At 39.7% G+C, this 21293-nt stretch overlaps 1 protein-coding gene across 5 annotated transcripts; it reads left to right on the forward strand.

Annotated features, from left to right (window-relative positions):
* Window positions 1-32: 32 nt before the first annotated feature.
* EXTL2 (exostosin like glycosyltransferase 2) lies at window positions 33-20884 on the forward strand. Of its 5 annotated transcripts, none has more exons than XM_026497511.4 (7): window positions 76-801; window positions 1028-1195; window positions 3459-3534; window positions 4997-5145; window positions 15353-15780; window positions 16423-16493; window positions 18799-20884. In XM_026497511.4, exons 4-7 carry the CDS (start codon window positions 5090-5092, stop codon window positions 19285-19287), a joined length of 1044 nt encoding a protein of 347 aa, XP_026353296.1. In that variant the 5' UTR covers window positions 76-801; window positions 1028-1195; window positions 3459-3534; window positions 4997-5089; the 3' UTR covers window positions 19288-20884. The 5 variants fall into 5 exon arrangements, with proteins under 5 accessions (XP_048076224.1, XP_026353296.1, XP_057166414.1 ...); XM_057310431.1 differs by having other exon boundaries at window positions 76-535; XM_048220267.2 differs by lacking the exon at window positions 4997-5145 and having other exon boundaries at window positions 33-535.
* The last annotated feature ends 409 nt before the right edge of the window (window positions 20885-21293 follow it).

A 21293-nucleotide genomic window follows, 5' to 3' on the forward strand; every position in this document is an offset into this window, starting at 1 on the left:
GCACGGCAGGAGGCGGGGCTTACGGCGGGGGCGAGGTGGGAGCTGGGGGGGCGTGTAGGGGGCAGAAAAAGGTGGCAACTGCTAGGTGGTTAATTCGCTGGCCTGGGATGGAGGCACGAAGAAAATCCTGAGGTGGCGGCCCACAGACTGGGATGACTGGGAGGTTGAGGGCCCGCTGTCGCCCACCCCGACCGCCTACCACTGATGTTCCCGGATGCGCTGGCGTCCAGCGCCTGCCCTTTCGCCATTTCCCCCTACTAGCATTAAATCCGTGCTTGAGATGGCAATGCTTTAGAACCCAGGCGGCAACGTGTTCTGTAGCCGCCAGTCCGCAGGAAGCGCAAGTGATGCTTTTGCTGGGTGAACTCGGTGAGCACCCAAATCCTAGTAATCCAGTCCCCGAAAACCGCGCCTGGACTTCCGTACTGCCAAGTGTGAGGCAATCAATACATGCCTTTCGAAAGAATGTTAAATGAATCCAGAAGAAGCCCTTTAAAGGAAACCTCTACGAGACCGTGTTGGAACTGAGGTTTTGGTAAGGCATTGCTTCCCGGACAATCTCAACCCGCGAACCCCCCAAAACTCTCGAGTTCGTGCAGGTCCCCTTCACTTCCAGGTCATCCCGGGGGCCGCAGCTGCGGCTGTAATTCTTGTCAGAACCTCCCTGCGCCTTTGAGGGAGGTGCTGGAGGAGCTGACCCGTCGGTGGGGCGCAGAGACGCGAGCTCTCGGGCTTGTCCTGGGCACCCACAGTCGTTGGAACGTTCCTACGCGAGCCTTTCCGGAGAATTGTTTGGATAAGGTCAGGTGGTCCGTCACGTGAATGATTAAAAGTTGATACCTTGGGGAAGAAACGGGGGGAAAAGGAGGACCGGCTTTTGGAAGTGGGCTGGAAACTACAAAACCGAGCTTCTTGGGAACAGCCTTTTAGTCTAACAGGAAGTGGAGCGTCACCGGGAGGGAGGGGCGGCCACCCGGGGACTGTCCCCTGCTTCAGGCGCTCACTTTGCGGGCGGTATTTTTTCCAGGTTATCATTCAGCGAATGAGGCAGGGTGGATGCACGCTGCTGGCTTTAGAAAAAAACAAAAACAGAAAAAACAAAAAAATGAGCAAGCGAGACGCCCCTTCCGTTTTGTGAGAACCAGGCTGCAAGCTAATAAATCGGCTGGCCCCACTGCAATCTTCTGCACTCGAGGTAAGGAAATAGCAAATGCTCTCGTGTTAAACACATTTTGCAGTGAGGATATATGCATGTTTTGCTCTCGTTCTTGCAACTTTGTGCGTGAGTGGGGTAGTGATTCGTTGTCTTTATTTTTGAAAATGTTATTTTTTTCAGTGTTCATGTTAATTAAAACTGCTGTGTAAAACAGCTAGATTCCAGAAATTAAGTTCTGTAAAGAGTATTTTATCTTTGCCTTTCTTGGCCTATGTTTCGTTATTTTAACGTAAACATAGAAACATTTTCAATTAATAGAATTTATTTATATTTTTTAGGAAGCTTTTATATGAGCCATAGACTTTGAATTTTATTCTGCTGCACTGCTGGGGAAATATTAAGTGAGTGCAGACTAGGTTAAAGATAAATATTTCCATGGTAATTGGGGTTTTCTCCAAAACTGCTTTGTTTCAATACGATGTAACGGGGGGAGGGGGAGTATATAGAAATAACCGAATTCAAGTAACCGATTTCCAGTATTCTCTTAATTCATCAAGGTCAGCTGCAATTTGAGCCTGTATTTTTGCATTCCACCTTTGAAAATGAATTCTGCATTTTATCCTATACTGCTATGAATGAGAAATTGCTCAGCTGGTTTATGGAGAAATCTGCATTACCCCATTACTCCTTTCAAATACTTTTGAAAAAGTTGGAGAAACTGAAGTTTAATTTCAGTTATATTGGTTTCCTGGACCTCCCAAATTGCCCCACTCCCCAGTCTCAAAGATACAGATATTCCTGCGAGGGCCTTCTCCTTTCAAAAAGTGGCAATGCCACTTAACATCTTTCAGTCTTAGACGACGTAATTACTAACTTCAATACTAAAGGCATTTTATTGGAAATAGAAATTGAACACTAGTTAAATGAGGAAAAGTTCCATGAGTGGAAAATGTTCGTGTCTCACTTCTTTTGTCATTATGAAATAAAATTTCTTCCATATATGTTGACCAATATATATTGTCATATCAAAGTTAATGTTAGTTTCTTTCATTCAGCGGTCATTTAATGAGTGTCTACTCTCTGGAAGGCTCTGTGCTGGGCACAGGGTGGGAGGAAGAAAATAATTATAAAGCCAGTTAAGTCAAAGTTCTTTTCATGGAAGGATTTTATGGGAAGAAGAAGCTGATGTGAGGAGAGAGGGTGACAGGCAAATCAGTCTAAGATTTTAGAATTGTGTAATGTTCAAGATGAGCACAGTGTATGCCCTTGGTGTATCAAAGGGAGACAACTGTCACTCAGTGAGTCTTTTGATATATACCAAGCCTTTTGTCCCAGCCATCCTGTTACCCTTCAATAACTTGTTTCATGAAAGAACATCATTTTGGAAAATCGAAAATGATTCTTCAGCTCAATTCAGGTGGTCATTAGAGATGCAGGATTTTGAAAGATTCCAATCATAATTCTTAATTCCTTCATGTCTTAAAAGATTAAATGGGGTTTTTAAGGTTATAAAATAGAGTAATGAACATTTTTGAATAAATGGATTTCTGCCCTGAACTTCGAAGTATTTGTTTAGATCATCTTCTACTAATTAATTGCATTAGATTAACTAGGCAGACTATACGAGGGAAAAAAAAACTCCAGCTTCTCAGACATGTGATTGAGGACTACGAGAAATGAATGCAGAGAGAATGAAGGGGCAGACGCTTATCTCCAGTCAGGGTTCCAGCTCCTTTCAGGCAGTAGTCAGTAAGGAATAGGAAGGATGCCATCTGTCATTCCTCAGTAATCAACCCTGGCATTTAGCTGCAGCCCTATTTTAGACCCCATGCTTTTTTAGATACTTCAAATTGAATGCCCCGTGAGCCTCGACTGAATAAAGAAGCTCTAATGGTGGATTAAACTACAGGTTTTTAGGATAAAACTACAGGTTTTTAAAAATCTAGAAATCAAGTATAAGTGTAAATTGCTAATGCATTCCAAGGTTTTGCTCCATGGTACATATATACGGCATCTAGGTTTCTAATGTGTAACCACAGTAGATAGGCAGGATGATAGGAGTTTATTCTGCTTCTGCATACTTCCCAAAGGTGAAAACAAAAATATAGCAGGGTTAGCTCCAACCTCACAGGAAGACGTTATCTATCTCACTGCCTAAATTAAATTTTTAGAACACAGAATAGCTCTTTCTAATTTCTAAAAATAATTTGAAGCCTATAGGCCATGACATTAAAAGCATTTTTAAAAATTTCCTGATGATTGACAAAAATGTCACAGAAAAATCTTTGATTTCCCCTAATAGCACCAAGAGATCCTGTTCCTATCAATTACAGAAGCCATAAAGGAAATTTTTAAAAAGTTCAAATTACCATAATGAGGTAAGTACCAGTATGGTTTTTTTGGTTTGTTTTTTAAAAATCGTGGTAAAATACACATAACATGATATTTGCTATCTTAACCATTTTTAAGTGTATAGTTCAGTGGTATGAAGAATATTTACATTGTTGATCAACCATTCTCCAGAACCTTTTCATTTTGCAGAACTGAAACGCTGTACTCATTAACCAACTCCCCATTTCATCCTTCCCCCAGCCCCTGGCAACCACCATTCTACTTTTTATCTCTATGAATTTGACTACTCTAGATACTTCATATAAGTATTTATCTTTTTGTGACTGGTTTATTTCACTTAGTATAATATCCTCAAGGTTCATCCATGGTGTAGCATGTGATAGAATTTCCTTCCTTTTAAAGGCTAAATAGTATTTCATTATATGTGTATACCACATTTTGTTTAGCCACTCTTCTGTTAATGGATATGGGGTTGCTTCCACCTTTTGACTCTTGTGAACAATGCTGCTGTGAACCTGAGTGTAGTACCAATATTTTTATCTGAGAAGAATTATTTCCTCTAGAGATACTCTTGTTTCCTTGGAAATAAAAGTTGCTACTTGAGCCAGGATCTGTTAGAAAATACCGTAGGACCTCCTTTAGTCTTTACCCATCAAAATAGTTCAGCTTACGGAATAAAGCCAATATCCATAAAGTTGAAATGTTCTTGTAGACTAGAACAAAGCTGAAGATAAGAGACTATGCAAGACACTGAAAATACAAAATGGCGCAAGTGTGGAATTTGGTGTGACCTATCACTCTTTCTGTGGCTCAGGGAAAATCATTTCATATTCTGAGTCTCCGCTATCCCATCTCTAAAATGGGGTGGATATATTTTAATTTCCTTGTCTCTAAAGATTTGAAACCTTACTGGTTTGAGATATTATATAACACACAAGTGGCAGAGGTCTGACAGTTTTCATTACTATTGCTGAGCTCTGTGAGGGCAGGAACTGGGTGCTCTTTGCATTACCATCCCTAGTGCCTGACAGTGCTTTACAGGTTCTGACGGGGTAAGTACTGTAAATATTTGTTGACTGATGGATATTTACCACGGGGATTCAGACCTTCCTCTAATAAGGTTAGAAAGCTTGTATGAGCCAGGATTGCTTTGATGTTAGGTTTGATATCTGAAACTATTTATAAATTATAATTCATATGTATGAGATCTGTTTCTCTTAGCGATTTTGGAATGTGAGTTTATTGCTGAACACCACTGTTTCCTAAAAGAGAGAAGTTTCCATAGAATATTCCAGAGATCCGTTGCCTAACAATCTTGCCTTCTCTCCGTTTTCCTGTGACTGAAACAGAAGTTCAAATGAAAAGCTCTATTATGCTAGAATGGTAAAAGTAATATATTTGCAGATGTACTTGGTTTCTTTTTGACCCATTTCTGGAACTAATTTTGCATGGCACTGTACTGAGCTAAAAATGCTTTTCTATTTCTAGGCTTTCTTCTTAGGATGCATTGACTCCTTGGATCCTTACAAGTCATGGATGTTGCTCTTAGAAATAAGACCATTCCTACTCCTGCCCTAATACATGTCCATGGAATTGGTCATCTCCAAACATCATCATCATCATTATCTTCATCATAGGTACCATTAATTAGCAATTCCAGGAGAAAGATGCAAGGCTAAAGTAAACTTTTATCTAGCACAGTTTTATCTAGTATAACCCGGGCGCTTTGAGAGTAGAGCGGACCTCGCTGTCTGCCTCAGTAACAAGTGGCTGGATTAAAGGAGGAGGTACTTTAAAAAAAAGTTCCACATAATACTTATATGTTATTTCCTCTTAAATCAGTGATAATGGAACAAATCCAGTTAATTGATAGTAGCTGTCTGAGGAAGCATAGAAAAGGAATCTGATGCTTTGTACAGGCTTAGGAGGGAAAAAAAAAAATGCCAGGACTATTGGGCAGCTTTTGCTATGGATAAAGGGGTGGGACTGGGGAGGGAAGTGGAAACACAGGTACTTACTGTCTGTTATCCCTCCTTTAAATGCTGCCCTTGGTGTTCATTCAAACCTGACTTACCTATAAAGAATGGCTCTCTCTGCTTGGCTGCCAACAGGAGGACTTGATCTTTAATGTGCCCAGTACGGAAATTCTTCCCTTACAGCCCGCAGTGAGAAATGACCTGTCACAGCATCTATCTATTCAAATGTGATATTGCAGTGAAGGTAGCTATTTATCAATCTGCTTTAGCAATACTGTTTCAGAACGACAGTTTCAAAATGCAGTGAGGGCCAGAACTAAGCCTTCTAAAGGACAGGCTCTCAGTCATCTTATATATGTAGCCAGGTATACCGTGAATAGAAAAGACTAATCGTATTCATCCTAATCGCCAGTCCACTACCCAGTTGATCCAGATTGTGGTCATGGATCCAAAAGCTCCATTCGGAACACTGTACACTCGATCCTAAGTACAGCAGGACCACAAGATGAATCCCACATTATGGACACTTTTATCATTTATTTTTACTATAAGTCTATTCCTACTCCTGTTTTTCCTATTCCTAAAAAATGTCCTATTCCTAAATACGAATAATAAAGCATATTTATTGGTAACACAAAATCATTTAGCTTATTTTTTTTTAAGATTTTATTTATTTATTTGACAGAGAGAGAGACAGGCAGAGAGAGAGGGAACACAAGCAGGGGGAGTGGGAGAGGAAGAAGCGGGCTCATAGCAGAGGAGCCTGATGTGGGGCTCGATCCCATAACGCCGGGATCACGCCCTGAGCCGAAGGCAGACGCTTAACCGTTGTGCCACCCAGGCGCCCCCATTTAGCTTATTTTGATGTATTTAGACCTGTGAAGAAAGTAATGGGAGTTAGGAAGAGCCTTGTAAGAACAGATGGGTTCCTCAGGAGAAAGAGTGAGGGAAAATCATTTAGGGAGCAGAAGATAGCAGTTGGTAAAGGATGAGAAAAGTGGTATGGCACTTCTAAAATAACAGTGAAAAGAATGAATTTCTTGAATATGTGGAAAATACTAAAGGCAAAACTCTTCCCAGAATACTGGATAGCACCTGGAAAGGACTTGTAAAGAAAAGTGACCTTTCATGTGCTATTTCTGGCATTCTGTGTTTTGCCGTGAAGTAAATTCTAGTGTATGCAGCTTGAAATTTTAATGCAAGAGGCTTACTATGGGCAATGGTGAATGACACTTGGCGGCAGTGTTCTCACTTAGTTTTCTTTTTCTGCTGGTCATCCTGAAGTCAAAGGGGTTTTTCGGGTCAGTTCCTGGACCCAAACTAAAATTTCATTTCTCAACTAGGTAGGATTTTATTTTCTGTTGGTTTAAATCTTGTATGCTGCCTGCCAGATTAAGTCATCTAGCTTCTAATTTTTGTTAGCTCCTAAAAGTTTGGGGAAATTCACAAGGACAATATTATCTAAGAAGTGATGATTTCCCCCCAAAGCAAATCAGCTCATTCTCCAAGAGCTTCCATAGAAACAAGGATGTGCAAAGGTATTTTAATGCAGAATATCTTTGAAAAGAGGCAAAAAAAAAAAAAAAAAAAAAAAAAAAAAAGGTTCTGGGTGTCTTTTATTTGTCAAGTAGCTTGGCCACAGAACTGAAAGTAGAAAAGTGGCTTGTGCTTGAGACCACATTTCTGATTGGCTGTGCTAGTCACCAAATGGGGATAACTCAGCTCTTTTACATAGGGATTGGTTTCTTGGGTGCTCTCTAGTCTTAACTGGGCCTTCGTTTGCATTTAAGTTTGTTCTGTTAGTTTCAAGCATTTCTTACCCATTGTGGCGTTGAAGACAATTTATTTTTTATTTATTTTATTTATTTATTTTTAAAGATTTTATTTATTTATTTGAGAGAGAGACTGAGAGAGAGAGAACATGAGAGGGGAGAGGGTCAGAGGGAGAAGCAGACTCCCTGCTGAGTAGCCTGATGTGGGACTCAATCCTGGGACTCCAGAATCATGACCTGAGCTGAAGGCAGGCGCTTAACCAAGTGAGCCACCCGGGGACCCCGAGTTGAAGACAATTTAAAAAGAGATCCCCTCCCTCACAACCCCAGAGCAGCAGCTCTTTCTGCCCAGGGGTTCTGTCCCCGCGCTTTAATAAACCACCATTTTGCACCAAAAAAAAAAAAAAAAAAAAAAGGAGATTCTCTCACCCCATTTAACCACAAAGAATTAGGAGCACTTACTCAAAAAATGAGCTTGGCGCTGTTCTGGATGATAAAGACTAATGGAAACTGCCTTCCAGATACAGTCAGATTCAAAAAGGAGCATAGTCAATGGTTCTAATACCTAGAAACAAAGCCTAGCGATGCTATTTTCTGAGTTCCCAGGAGCACTGAGGATGGAGAATGTGAGGAATGTTCCCAGTGGAGGGGATGTTTGAAAGAGACTTGGGAGGGGCCTGGGAGTAGGCATTTGTCAGGTGGGGACAGGAAAGGGTTTTGTAGGTGGAGAAATAGCATGTACCAACACATGGAGTCCTGGCCCGCACACTGGCTGTCAGTACCGTAAAAGAAAAGTCCTTCTGGCACTTGGCACCAAGTGTCCCTTTGCCACGGCTGAGCAGTGAGTGTCATCTGTGTGCTATAAACCTGGTCAGAAACTGCTCAGCAGGTGCATAGCTGTCTCTCCCAACTCGTGCGCGTGTTCACGGAAGGAAAGCCCAGGTTCTGAATTGGCCTCTGCGTTCCACTGTGGAGATGATTTTACGTCTTGGCAGCTGAGGGCCCCTTTCTGAGCATCTATATTCTATAATCATCAGTTTTTAGGCAAGTACATATTTTGCAGGATCAACCAGAGGAGAAAACAATCTGTACAATATGAGACAAATCTAGTGGTGAAATGACAGAATAGTTACCGTTCTCTGCCATCTGTGGCATCAAAATGAAAATGACAGCTTCTCAATGTACGACATCAGGCTGCTCCCTGCTTTTCTACTTTATGAGTCAGAGGACATAACTAATCTTTGTTCATACTATGTTCTGGCATATTTGTTTTCAGCTTCAGTCTGGATGATTGTTGCTTTTTCAGTCTGGAGGAACTAGCCCTGAGAAAAGAATTATTCATTCAACGGCATTCCTTCTAGGGAATTTGGAGAGATGATATAAGTAAATACTGAATAGTGGGTCTTCGAAAATTCAAATTGCCTGGTCCGTTTAGAGGCACCCATTGGAGAATTTCCAACTGTTGGCTTATAGATGTGCATTATTTACTTTCTTACACTTATACCCACAGTTAAGAAATTTTTTTTAACGTTTCAAATAATGCTCTTCCAAAAGCTATTCAAGTCTCAGATATTAAAAAATTTCTGACATAGCGGCCCCACAGTTCTACTCCTAAGTATATACCTAAGAGAAATGAAAACATATGGTCACATAAAAACCTGTCCGTGAATGTTCATAGAAGCGTTATTCATAATAGCAAACTGTGGAAGCAACCCAAATGTCCAGCAACTGATGAACAGATAAACAAAATGTGTTATGTCTATGTGGGAATGGAATGTTATGTGGCAATAAAACAAAATGAGCGAGGTACTAATGTATATACTATGATATGGGTGAACCTTGAAGACATTCTGCTAAGGGAAAAAAGCCGGACACAACAACCACATACTGTAGGATTCCATTTATATGCAATGTCCAGAATAGGCAAATCTATGGAGACAAAGTAGATTAGTGATTGCCTGGTGAGGGGGTGGGGGACAAGATTGGGGGAGATGAGAATGGGGGGAATGACTGCTAATGAATGGGTCTGGGGTTTCTTTTTGGGGTGTTGAAAATGTTTTAAAATTAGATTGTGGTGATGGTTGCACAATTCTGTGAATATATCAAAAGCCAATGAAGTGCTTAGTTGACCCTCAAACAACATGGGTTTGAACTACGCGGATCCACTAACATGCAGATATTTTTCAGTAAATATGGTACAGTGCTATAAGTGGATGTTCTTTTCCTTATGATTTTCTTAATAACATTTCCTTTTCTCTTGCTTACTTAATTGTAAGAATGGAGTATATAATATGTGTAACATACAAAATATGTGTTAATCCACTGGTTATGTTACTCTAAGGCTTCTGGTCTACAGTGGGCTGCTAGTAGTTAAGTCTTGGGGGAGTTAAAAGCTATAGATGGGGTTTTGACTGCAGGGTGGAGTGGTTGGTATCCCTAATGCCTGTGTTGTTGAAGAGTCCATTGTACTTTAAGTGGGTGAAATTTAGGGTATATGAAATAATTCTTAATAAAGTTGTAAAAAAATACCCCAGCATACCAAGCATGAATACTTATATTATTGTACAGATAGTGACAGTCTTATGTACTGATACTTTGATACATCCTTGCAGAATTTAGCATGACACAGTGGAAAGAGTCCTGGATATTTGAAACGTTAAATGTCAGCAGATCTTGATTCTTTTGCTGGCTCTGCCACTAAGTGTGCCACATGCATGAGCCTAGGCAAGTTCCTTATGCCTGGACCTTGAGTTCTCTATGAAATAAGGAAGTGACTTAGAGCTCTGAGCTCTTTCAGTTTATGTGTATATAGTAAAGCATTTAAATATTGGGTCAGTTTTGGAGCTACGGCTTTATCCCTTACTGTTTGAGTATAACCCAAGCAGTGGGGTTTTCAGAGGCCACCTGGCTAACAGTCTGTCCCCTGATCATGTTCAGGTACGTCTTGTTAGGTACAGTCTATGTAGAGCAGGGTTTCTCAACCTCAGCATTATTGGCATGTTAAGCTGGATAATTCTTCCCTTTGGGGGGTGTCCTGTCCATTACAGGATTTTAGCAGCAACTCTGACATCTGCCCACTCGATAAGCATCTCTTCCCCAGTCCTGACAATCAAAAATGTCTCCAGTCTTTACCACATGTCATATGGAGAACAGAGTCGTTCCCTGTTGAAAACCCCTGGTGTAGAAGATGCTAGAATAACCATATGAAAATAACTAAAAGGATATGCTCTCTACCTATGAAGAACTAGTAAGTTAACGTATGTGCAAAAATAATTTGGGGGTCTTTGATTTTTCAGATGATCAGGAGAAGAGAAAGGAAGACCTTTGGGTTTGCTGACATTTACCCTGTTTATTAAAGTCACATTTAATCTACGGTAGTCATGGACTGGAGAAAGGCAGAGAAGGAATAGTCTAAGAGCTGTCAGATCCTTTTTAGAAGAGACCGGGTGTCAGTAAATATATACAGACATTAAAAAGAAATTAAAAAAATATACGAAGAAGGTGTAGGAATTGAGGGCAAGAGAACTGGAAGGTGCCTCCCTTTACTTCTTGGTTCTTTCCATGTAAGATGGAGACTATCCTAGTTGTGCTCTTCCTCATATCTCCAGTTCAAGCTCAAAGCTGTGAATTAGGTGGTAAGTTCTTTCTCTAGAGAAAGAGTAGACGAAAGCTAGAAACTGAAATGCAGACAGCCAGTGAAGTCATCGTTATTCTCCAAGCTGATCTGAAACTGTTTCTAGCGGGCCTACAGTGGAGTTCCAGACTTCACCTGTTCTCAAAGTACAGATGTGCCACTTGCCCTGCAGTCTCTGAAGTTCTTGCTCTTCTTGCTTTTCCATACAGACTAAAAATTTTACATAATTGTATTGGGTTGCATTATTTAATAAATACCACATGAAATATTTATACTGCATTTCTAAAGATAAATTATTCATATCTCCCAACACATTTTTGATACAGGTAAAATAGGGGATTAGAAGTTATCTGAAAGAGGAAATTTCTATGATGGGCATGGGGATGAATCCTACTTAAAAGTATAGGTAAAAGTGAAATACTCATGAGTGTCTTTGACAATGTATATTTATAGTAGGGCATATAATTATATATAAATATAATTACATAATTATATTTCTAGTAGGCTATAGTAATTAGTTTCATTACTTTTTCTACACTAAAATTGCCAGATAGTTACCCACGTCTGCTTTAGAAACTAGAAACACCTCTGTGTAAGTTTTGCAGTATGCTGTTCCTACTCAGTTGTGGAAAATGAACACAAAGATTTTAATCAGGGTGTATTTTAATGCAATTGTCAGATGATTCTTTGCTCTGAGTGCTCATAGCTAGCCATTTTTATGCAGAACTGAAAATGTGTTTTATGAGACCTGCTTTTGATTCAATATGTTAGAAGGATTTTCAAGGCCTTTGAACCAAGATTATTAATTCATAATGGCTTTTCCTTGGTTGACTACATTAACAGTATGTGTTGTTTTAGTAAGAGGGTACATGCAATGAAAACATTGTATTCTAAAGCCTTAAATTACTGTCCTTGAAAAATAATCATAGTAAGCTGAGGTTACTTCAAAAATAATTCATTTTATTCATATCTTGAGTGAGGCTGTGATAAAAGGAGAGACACAAAATTGCTTTTCTTAACAGAACATGCTACAGAGAAAGTCCAGGAGAGAATATTCTTTGAAAACTCTCTGAAAAGGTTACTACAAGGTAACATTGCTTTCCAAATCTGGACTATTGGAAAGTGAGAGTTGCTGAATGACAATGACCATCCCCTTGATCTTATGAATAAGCTCTTCTTTGCTTGCACATGCCTCAGTGCACTCTCCAGTCATGGAGCGGATGCCCCTAGCCCCGTTAGAATTCTCCATTCCCCATCCTCGTACACTTCAAAGGGAGATATTAAAGGCATGGTCTATATGGTCTTTCCATGTCCTTGCTGAACCAAATATGGAGAAACCATTTCTACAATTGCAAAACATGCCTTACCACATGAAACAAGATCACGGGAATGGGATTGTCGCTTGAATTCACCACTGCTAAATCTCCTCCATGAAAAATAAAAGGTTGACTGAACATCATTTGGAAATTAAAGTGAGATTTCACTGGGAACCTAATCTGTGAGATGGGAAGATTTAAACTACGGTGTTGGGATCGCCTGTGGAACGTGGTCTGGCTGCATGTGCCCAGTTAAACCACAGGGTGTGGAGTCAAGCTTAGGTATCCACACAGTGCACTTTTCTAAGGAGACGGCGACAACCAAAACTAACTGTACAGAGACAGTGGTACACAGGACAGCGACAGTGGCTCAGCGCAGTCGGCATAGCACAGCTGGGAGGGAGCAGTATGAAGTCTCCCCCAGCTTTATCACATCTGTCTGTATTGTGGAATAGATGAGAGAATTTTTTTATTGTATTGCCTAAGAAGAGAAATTTTTTTTTTAAGATTTTTAAAATTTATTTATTTGAGAGAACACAAGCAGGGGAAGAGGCAGAGGGAGGGAGAAGCAGAGCAGGGAGCCCAATGCAGGACTCAGTCCTAGGACTCTGGGATCATGACCTGAGCTGAAGGCAGATACTTAACCGACTGAGCCATCCAGGTGTCCCTAAGAAGAGAAACTGTATGAAAAATAATAAGAGGGTAGATGATGGATCCATTCAAGTCATCAAGAATAATATCTCATTCTTTCCAGTTCTAAGATCTATTTTTTTCTTAAAGGTGTTTTCTAAATGTTTAGAAACTTCTGGTTGATTTTTGCTTGCAGTCTTTTTATAGGTAAGCGTGTTTGAATATTCTTCTTCCTCACTTCTGGCTTTCATACCTGAACAAAGCAGTTGAACAGATCTAGGATATATATGCTAAGATGTGCATGAGGGCTCAGCTGCCAAAATACAAAATAAGGACTTACCTAGAAAGCTTGTGCAGGCTTGTGGAGGAGTAAGTAAAACCTGGAATCAGAAGCAAAACTAGCAGAAGAATTTAAAAAAAAAAAAAAAAAGGCAACAATTGAAAGTCAACAGAGCTCCCGAAGGAGGCAGCAGGGGTGATGGTGAACTGTATTGGTGGCTAGGAAATCGGAGCTCTGGGTCTCTGGAAAACCGCCTGTGCGATTCCGTCGTTTCTTACATCCGTGACTGAGGGGTCTGATCAGCCAGGAATGTATGACCAATGAATGTCCAGACCACATTCATCGGGTGCTTGTTTACCTACTATTCTGTAGCCGTAGCAGGTGGATCCTTTAGTTATGGTGAGGAATAGGAGAGTACGTGGCTGATTACAGTACCTTCTGATCTCCGCTACCTCAGTGCACCCTGAATGTAAATCCCTAGCCTGTAATGATGAACTGCTTGGCTCTGGCAGCAGATTTTCCTGGCTATAGATTCCAGATCCATTGCTTAGTTGCTTCATAATCTTGAGAAAGATATTTAACCTCTGTAAGTATCCAAACTATAGTAAAAGGTAAACTAGATCCTGTCCCTGCCCTGGTCAAACCCCTCTAATGGCTTCCCGACTCAATTAGAATAAAATCAATACTCTTTTTTTTTCTTTCTTTCTTTTTCTTTTTTCTTTTTTTATGGATGAAATTTAATATATTTTTTATAATAATATTTTTTATTATATTATGTTAGTCACCATACAGTACATCCCTGGTTTTTGATGTAAAGTTCGATGATTGGTTTCTCTCATCTATGGAACATAAGAACTAGGAAGATCAGTAGGGGAAGAAAAGGATAAATAAAGGGGAGGTAATCAGAGGGGGAATGAAGCATGAGAGACTATGGACTCTGAGAAATAAACTGAGGGCTTCAGAGGGGAGGGAGGTGGGGGAATGGGATAGGCTGGTGATGGGTAGTAAGGAGGGCACGTATTGCATGGTGCACTGGGTGTTTTACGCAACTAATGAGAAATCAATACTCCTTATTTGGCTGACAAGACCCCTGGTAATCTGGCCCTTGCTTATGTCAGTCTGATGTATTCTCTTCGTTACCACTATGCTAACTTATCTTTGAGTTTACTTTAAGTCTGCCTCGCTCTACTATGTCCTCTGAGTCTAACTGCAGAGACTTTATCTTATTCGTTGCTGTGTCCACAGACCCTAGAACAGTGCCTGGTACAATAAGCACTCATAACTATTTATTTCTTTTATTGAGTGAATAAGTACATACCATGACATGCTAAGCATGCAGTGCAGGGCCTGATAAGTAGTAAACCCGCTACAATTGTTTGTTGCTGCTGCTGCTACCATTATTATCTGTTTCTTATATTAGGATTCTGCCTAGGATTTCATTTGGAAAAAAGTTTGCTACCAAAAAGTACGTTTAAATTTTGTATACTGGATTATAACTGACCTTTGAACAATGTGAGGCCAGTACCCCGCACAGTTGAAAATCCACGCATAACTTTTGACTCCCCCAGAACTTAACAACTAATGTCCTACTGTTGACCAGAGAAGCCTTACCTATAATGTAGTCGATTAACACATATACCGTATTCTTACAATAAAGTAAGTCAGAAAATTGGAAATGTTGTTAAGAAAATCATAAGGAAAACAAAATCCATTAATAGTCCTGGACTCTATTTATTGAAAAAAATCCACATATTAAGTGGGCCCATGCAATTCAAACCTGTGCTGTTCAAACGCCTGCTGTATACATGTATCAGAACATCCGGTTGTACACATTAAAAATATACAATTTTTATGTCAATGCTATCTCAGTAAAGCTGTTTAATGAATTAGTACACTACTAAGAGAAATGTAATCCCATTTGAAAAAATAGTCTCCGTTCCAAATTCTTCATATTAAAAGGAGGGCAGATTTTAAAATACACTGCTTAATTCTTGTGGCTTGCGTGTAGATGAGCTTCTGTCCACAGCTCCAGAAGCAAGCCGGCCCAGAAGGGGAGGTCTATTCACTGCACTTTTCATTTTTACCTTAGGCCAAATCACCCTATCAAGGAGGCAGGGAGAACTGAATTTAAATCAACTCAAATTAAGATTTACCTCCGTCCTTAAAAAAGCAAAACTAAAAACGTGTTAACGAGTAAGAATGCTAACACTGTATCTTGTTGCCATTTCTTTTCCAGGTGTTGCCACATCTGCAAACTTCCCGGACGAGTGATGGGCATCCGAGTGCTTCGTTTCTCTTTGGTGGTCATCCTTGTGCTGCTGCTTGTAGCCGGGGCTTTGACCACTTTACTTCCAAATATCAAGGAAGACAAGATGCTCACTTTGCGTAGGGAAATAAAATCCCAGGGCAAGTCCGCCCTGGATTCCTTTACTCTAGTAATGCAGACGTACAACAGAACAGATCTCTTACTGAGGCTCTTAAATCATTATCAAGCCGTGCCGTATCTGCATAAAGTGATTGTGGTGTGGAACAACATTGGGGAGAAGGGACCAGACGAGTTATGGAACTCTCTAGGGCCTCACCCTGTCCCTGTGATCTTCAAACTACAGACAACAAACAGGATGAGAAATCGACTCCAGGTCTTTCCTGAACTGGAAACCAATGGTGAGTGTTGCCGGGGTCCTAGCCAGCGTGGGCTGTCGCTCACCAGCACCGGGGGTCGGGTGTGTGGCTTTCTGGCTTTCCGCTTGTCCAACTAATGTGGAGAAAGCAGAGAGAAGGAATCAAAAGAAAGCACTTTGAAAACCTTACGGGGCAATTTTCAAGATGTCAGGAAGCAGTTTTGTGGGGAAGAAATCACATACATCTCGCAATGGCGACAAAGAGGTCAGTGCGGAGGAAGAGCGACTGTACTTACGTATTACGGTACCACAGAAAGTGGGGAGGCGCCGCTCGGCTTACGCGAACGGATTCTTTTGCCGCCTCCCTTTTCCTCCCGTTCAGAGCAGTTTCATGAGCATTTGCTTAAAAGACCCTCGGTTTTATCTATTTATAGGTTCGTTCATTTCTAGGATAATGGATGAGAGCTGCATGATAATTTTCCCCTCAGGCAATTATAAATATCAATTACAATTCAAATAAACACTCTTTCTACCAGACAAATCTCTCCAAGAATACATTTCTTGTGTACTGATTTTGTTCGGAAAATTATTCGTTTGAATGATCTATCTAGGCACCATTGTGTATTACTAGTTTCGTTTTCATTTCCAAACTGTTGGATATAAATTTTTTTTCCTTTCATTGCAGCGGTGTTAATGGTAGACGATGACACGCTAATTAGCGCCCAAGACCTTGTCTTTGCTTTCTCAGTTTGGCAGGTAATGTTGCTCTGTCCTTTATGAATTCATCAGTATAAAGTTTTATCTAGGGTTTAGTTGGGCAGCATGGTTGATATGGGAGGCATCTCAAACAGTGTAGGCAGTCTTTATCTAAGAGACAGATATATTTGTTGCATGGTAATCAACATGTCTCGTGTTCATTTAAGCCAACTTGCAAGTTATGGTATCTTTTATCTATATTTTATTTATATTTGATATGCTGGGGAGAAGAGCTAGAACTACCTTCCAGAGAACAATGAGGAAATGATCTGGTATAGCAAAAGCTAAAATCTAGCGATATTTTTCTATGAGGCCACAGATATGTGTCTCCAATGAGAAGCGTATTTCTGTATTAATCTTGTATATAACTTTCTTTAAAAGAAAGCATTAATTACACCCACAAAATTTAATCCTAATGCTGGGACAACTTTTTAGGAACTAGTGATAATTCCACATGCGTCATTGTGGTGGCAGTTTTATTTCCTTATTTATTTTGGTTTTTTTTCCCCCCTAAATCCTAGCTGGGATAAGCAGGCATAAATTATTTGCTATTCTATAAACCCAATTCTTTGCTATTGAATATGTGTTAATTAATAGTAGCTGGCTATTTCAAGTTGCAGAAACCAGGACTGCACACCACTATTCTGAAGCTGTGTCAAATAATTAAACACTGTGTTACCCAATAAATGGTCTCATTTGTGCTATAGTAACCCTCCTTAATTAGCTGTGTGGGATATAAGAACATTAGATATTAATGTTAAGTGGTCACAGTACTCTGCAGATATCCGCACTCTCAAAACTTCAGTTTCTAACTTTATGCCAAGATCAACAAGTTTTTTCCCCTATAGCAGTTTTTCCAGCCCTGTAAATAAAGCTTCTTAGGCAAAAAATTCTAATGTAATATTCCAGCTGTGAAATTTCTATTTCAGGTAAAAAAATCAATTTACCTAAAATATCAGGGGTGGGTGGGGGAAAAATAGGAGAACTGTGTTTAATTAGAACAATCTAAGTAAACCATAATTAAAGATGGATAAATATGATTTTTAGGTTTTATAAATAATAAAATTATTTTATTTAGAAGAATAAACAAGAACAGTTTCAATCCATTGCCCAAGGTAACCTGACTCCTAAAGTCAGTGCCTGGCATAGTGTAACAATTTGGGGTATAGAGGCAGACAAGGCTGGAGTGGACAACTAGCGTGCCTTTGTGCTCACCCATTACTGCTAATTAGTGCTATGACTTTTCCTCCTCTAGCCATCTGTGGAACTTCATTCATCCTCCTAGAGGATGTAAATGACACATCCTCTCTGAAGCCCCCCAGGCTTTATCCTTGACTCCCTGCCCTTCCTCTCTGCCTCCCAGCAGCACAGCTGTCACCCTGTCCTCAGCGCTTACCCAACTGCACATACAACCATCTCACAGTATGGCAATTCCTTGTTCACATAGCTGGATCATACCCTCCCCAGATGATGACTTTTTTGAAATGGGATTTAACCCCATGTGATTTGTATATATGTGTGTGTGTGTGTGTGTGTCCCTAGTTTAATGTCTGTTCGGTAAATGAGTGAAATGCAAATTACTTATGAGATTGAACTAAACCTTTTAACTGTATAAATTCTTACTTCTTTTCCATGCTTCACTTGTTTTCTCTTGTTTGCTGATTTTTGTTTCATTTTTTAGTTACTTTCATCTTACTTTTATGGTTTTACTACTATCCTTTCTTCAAAGATTCTGACAACATCTCATTATATATTTTTTACTCATATTTTTAAAAAGGAAACACCCAATCTGAAAAGGGAGAAAAATATACCATTGTTTAAAATCAACAGTGACTTTCAAGAACATTGAAATCAACATGGAAAAACAGTAGAGTCATACATGTAGATCCACGATTTTATGGACTCCTAAGAGATTGAAACAGATTTTCAAAATAATTATGCTATATCTTCTTATCTCCCATAACAAATAGCATTCATACAGTCATCTTCTTTTGAAGCAAAGTTTGAAGAACCAACTCTTTGGTGACTAGATTTGATTAGTATCAGAGAACATTTGAATTCAGAGAACATTTATAAGGTTAGAAATTTTGTTAGCAGTTTGGGTTGTGATGGAATTTTGACCTGCGAACCTATCAGGACATAGATTTATGAAGTTGGCTGGAGTTAGATGAAATTGAGATGTAGAAGCCAAGAATAAAATAAAGCTGATAAGTCAGTTTAATTCTCTGTAATAAATCATTGCCTTTCTCACCATGTCTGCTCTCAAGAAATGCCACCCTTAATTGTTCTTTTTCCATCTTTCCAGCAATTTCCTGATCAAATTGTAGGATTTGTTCCTAGAAAGCATGTCTCTACTTCATCAGGTGTCTACAGTTATGGAGGTTTTGAACTGCAAACACCGGGGTTTGGAAATGGCGACCAGTACTCTATGGTGCTGATTGGAGCCTCATTCTTCCATAGCAAATACCTTGACCTGTTTCAGAGGCAACCTGCAGCTGTCCATGCTTTGATAGATGAATTCCAGAACTGTGATGATATTGCCATGAATTTTATCATTGCCAAGAGCACCGGGAAGACTTCAGGGGTATTTGTGAAACCTGTAAACATGGGCAATTTAGAAAAAGAATCCAACGGTGGCTATCCTGGAATGTGGCATCGAGCTGAGCACTTTCTGCAGAGGTCTTACTGTATAAATAAGCTTGTTAGTATCTACGATAGCATGCCCTTAAAATACTCCAACATCATGATTTCTCAGTTTGGTTTTCCCTATGCCAACCACAAGAGCAAAATATGAAACTAAAACAAACAAAAACAAACCTCAAAACTGCTTAGTATTTGAGTAGCTCCTCTTTGCTAGCGTTGGTGTTTTGTTTTGTTTTTTGGGTTTTTTTTTTAAGCAACATCATGAACTTTTATCCACTACGAAGTCTCTACAAAGGAAGAAAAATGTACCGTGCTTCTAGGACATAAAATTCACAGGAACTTCAAAAACCAAGAAGCTGGTACTCTCTAGATAGGTCTTTTTGCGAGGAATTTTCATCCACGGATAGAACTCCTTGGTCAGCGATTTTCTTGTTTACATTCTGAGACTTCTACAATTTCTTCGACTCCTGGCATTTGCCTTAAGGACCTATAGCAAGTTGTCTCCAGGATCAGAAACTCCAGAAAAGCATTTCTCAGCTTTTTCCCTAAAGGATGATTGTTTTCATTTGAAGCCTGAAATGCCTCGTTAGCAAAAGCCTGTGGCGTAGAGAAAAGCCATGTGAAGGGAGAATAGTCTCAATCCCTTATAAAAACAAGTGGAAAACTCATGACTCTCAGTGCTTTTATTGAGGTCTTTCAACAGCCCTTTCCAGCACTAACTCGGCCTGGCATGGTTTTGATGCAACCATCAGTGCTTTTGATTTTCGTTGATACGTCTGTTGTGACTGGGAGAGTTCACTTTAGTAGCTGAAGGATGTCTAGTTGTTTGCTTGATTTTTGTGAACATTTACTGCATGGATCACAAAAAAGTGCACCCTGTGTTTCTTATGTGCAACTTCTATGCAGGAAGGAGCAAATGTGTTACTAGATTCAGGTAGTGCATTTTGTCCCTGAATCTGACCTTGAGAGTGTATGTTAATTCTTACATTTTACATAAACTGTGTGTTGTTTAAGAAACTTATAAAGTAATCTTCTGAAAGAATGATTAATTAGGAACTGGCAAAAGTTACAACCCTTAGTATCGAAAGATCTTTATTGTTAGGGCATAGGATTGATTATCTCATGGGTACTAAAGCGTTATGTGTATGATACACAAAGTTAATCTCTTGTATTCAGAGCTGCTGCTGCTGCTTTTTTTTTTTTTTCCAAAAAAGACTCAAGGCATTATTCATCATGATGATATTTTGATTACATAGATACAGGAAAAAAATAAGAGAACTGAATCATAGCAGAGGAATTTTATAGGGAGTCTGCTTCGGTAAATTGTTAACTTGCTCACTCTGTTATGTGAATTAGTATCTGTGTTCCACATAGTGTCTGTGTTTGGTCCTTGTTCACACTAGTAGCAAGGAATACTTAATTAAGCCCCTGTCTACCACCTTCTCCTCTTCCTCTCCCCCGTCCTCCTCCCCTAATGTCATTATATTCTCACATTTGCAAAGCTGTGAAAATGTTATAATAATCATGCTTAATGTTCCAACGAGGAGGTCTCTGTGCAGTTAGTTCAGTATATGTTGTTTCTTTACATTGGCATGTGTATGTGTCTTAATGCAGTCAGATAAAACCAGTAGAACCCAGAACCTCACTAAAAACCTATATTGTTCGTTATCTGCTTTGGCCAACCTTGGTAGTGATTTTTTGCCTCTTGGAATTCACCTGGCAGATAAATAAAATAAACTTCGACCATGCAGATGTTCTCTTAATTAAGCAGACTCCCATTTTTGTGGTCCGTATTTTTACAAATTTCTAAATATTCTAATACATTGCTCAGGGTAAAGCAGAGGCATTAGCTACCTTCCCCGGGGGTGGGGGGGATTCTCCAGTGGGAAAATATCCCCAGATGTTATTTCCCATTTTGTGTTCTCAAACTTAAGCATCACATAACTTAATCGTATCCTGTTTTTCAGACATTAGGGAGCAAATGTGATCACAAAGTGAAGTTCAGTCTGTGATACAGAGACCTTTGCATTGTGGCTGTGATTCTACAGAAACTGTTTGCCTCTGTACACCCCTTATTCTTGCTCCAGATGATCGGGAGAAGAGATAATGCTCAGGAAACTGCATGAGGAAAGCAATGTAGCTTAGAGGCTAGGTGTG

Source organism: Ursus arctos, unplaced genomic scaffold (genome assembly GCF_023065955.2).
Source record: "Ursus arctos isolate Adak ecotype North America unplaced genomic scaffold, UrsArc2.0 scaffold_12, whole genome shotgun sequence".
Classification (NCBI taxonomy): domain Eukaryota; kingdom Metazoa; phylum Chordata; class Mammalia; order Carnivora; family Ursidae; genus Ursus; species Ursus arctos.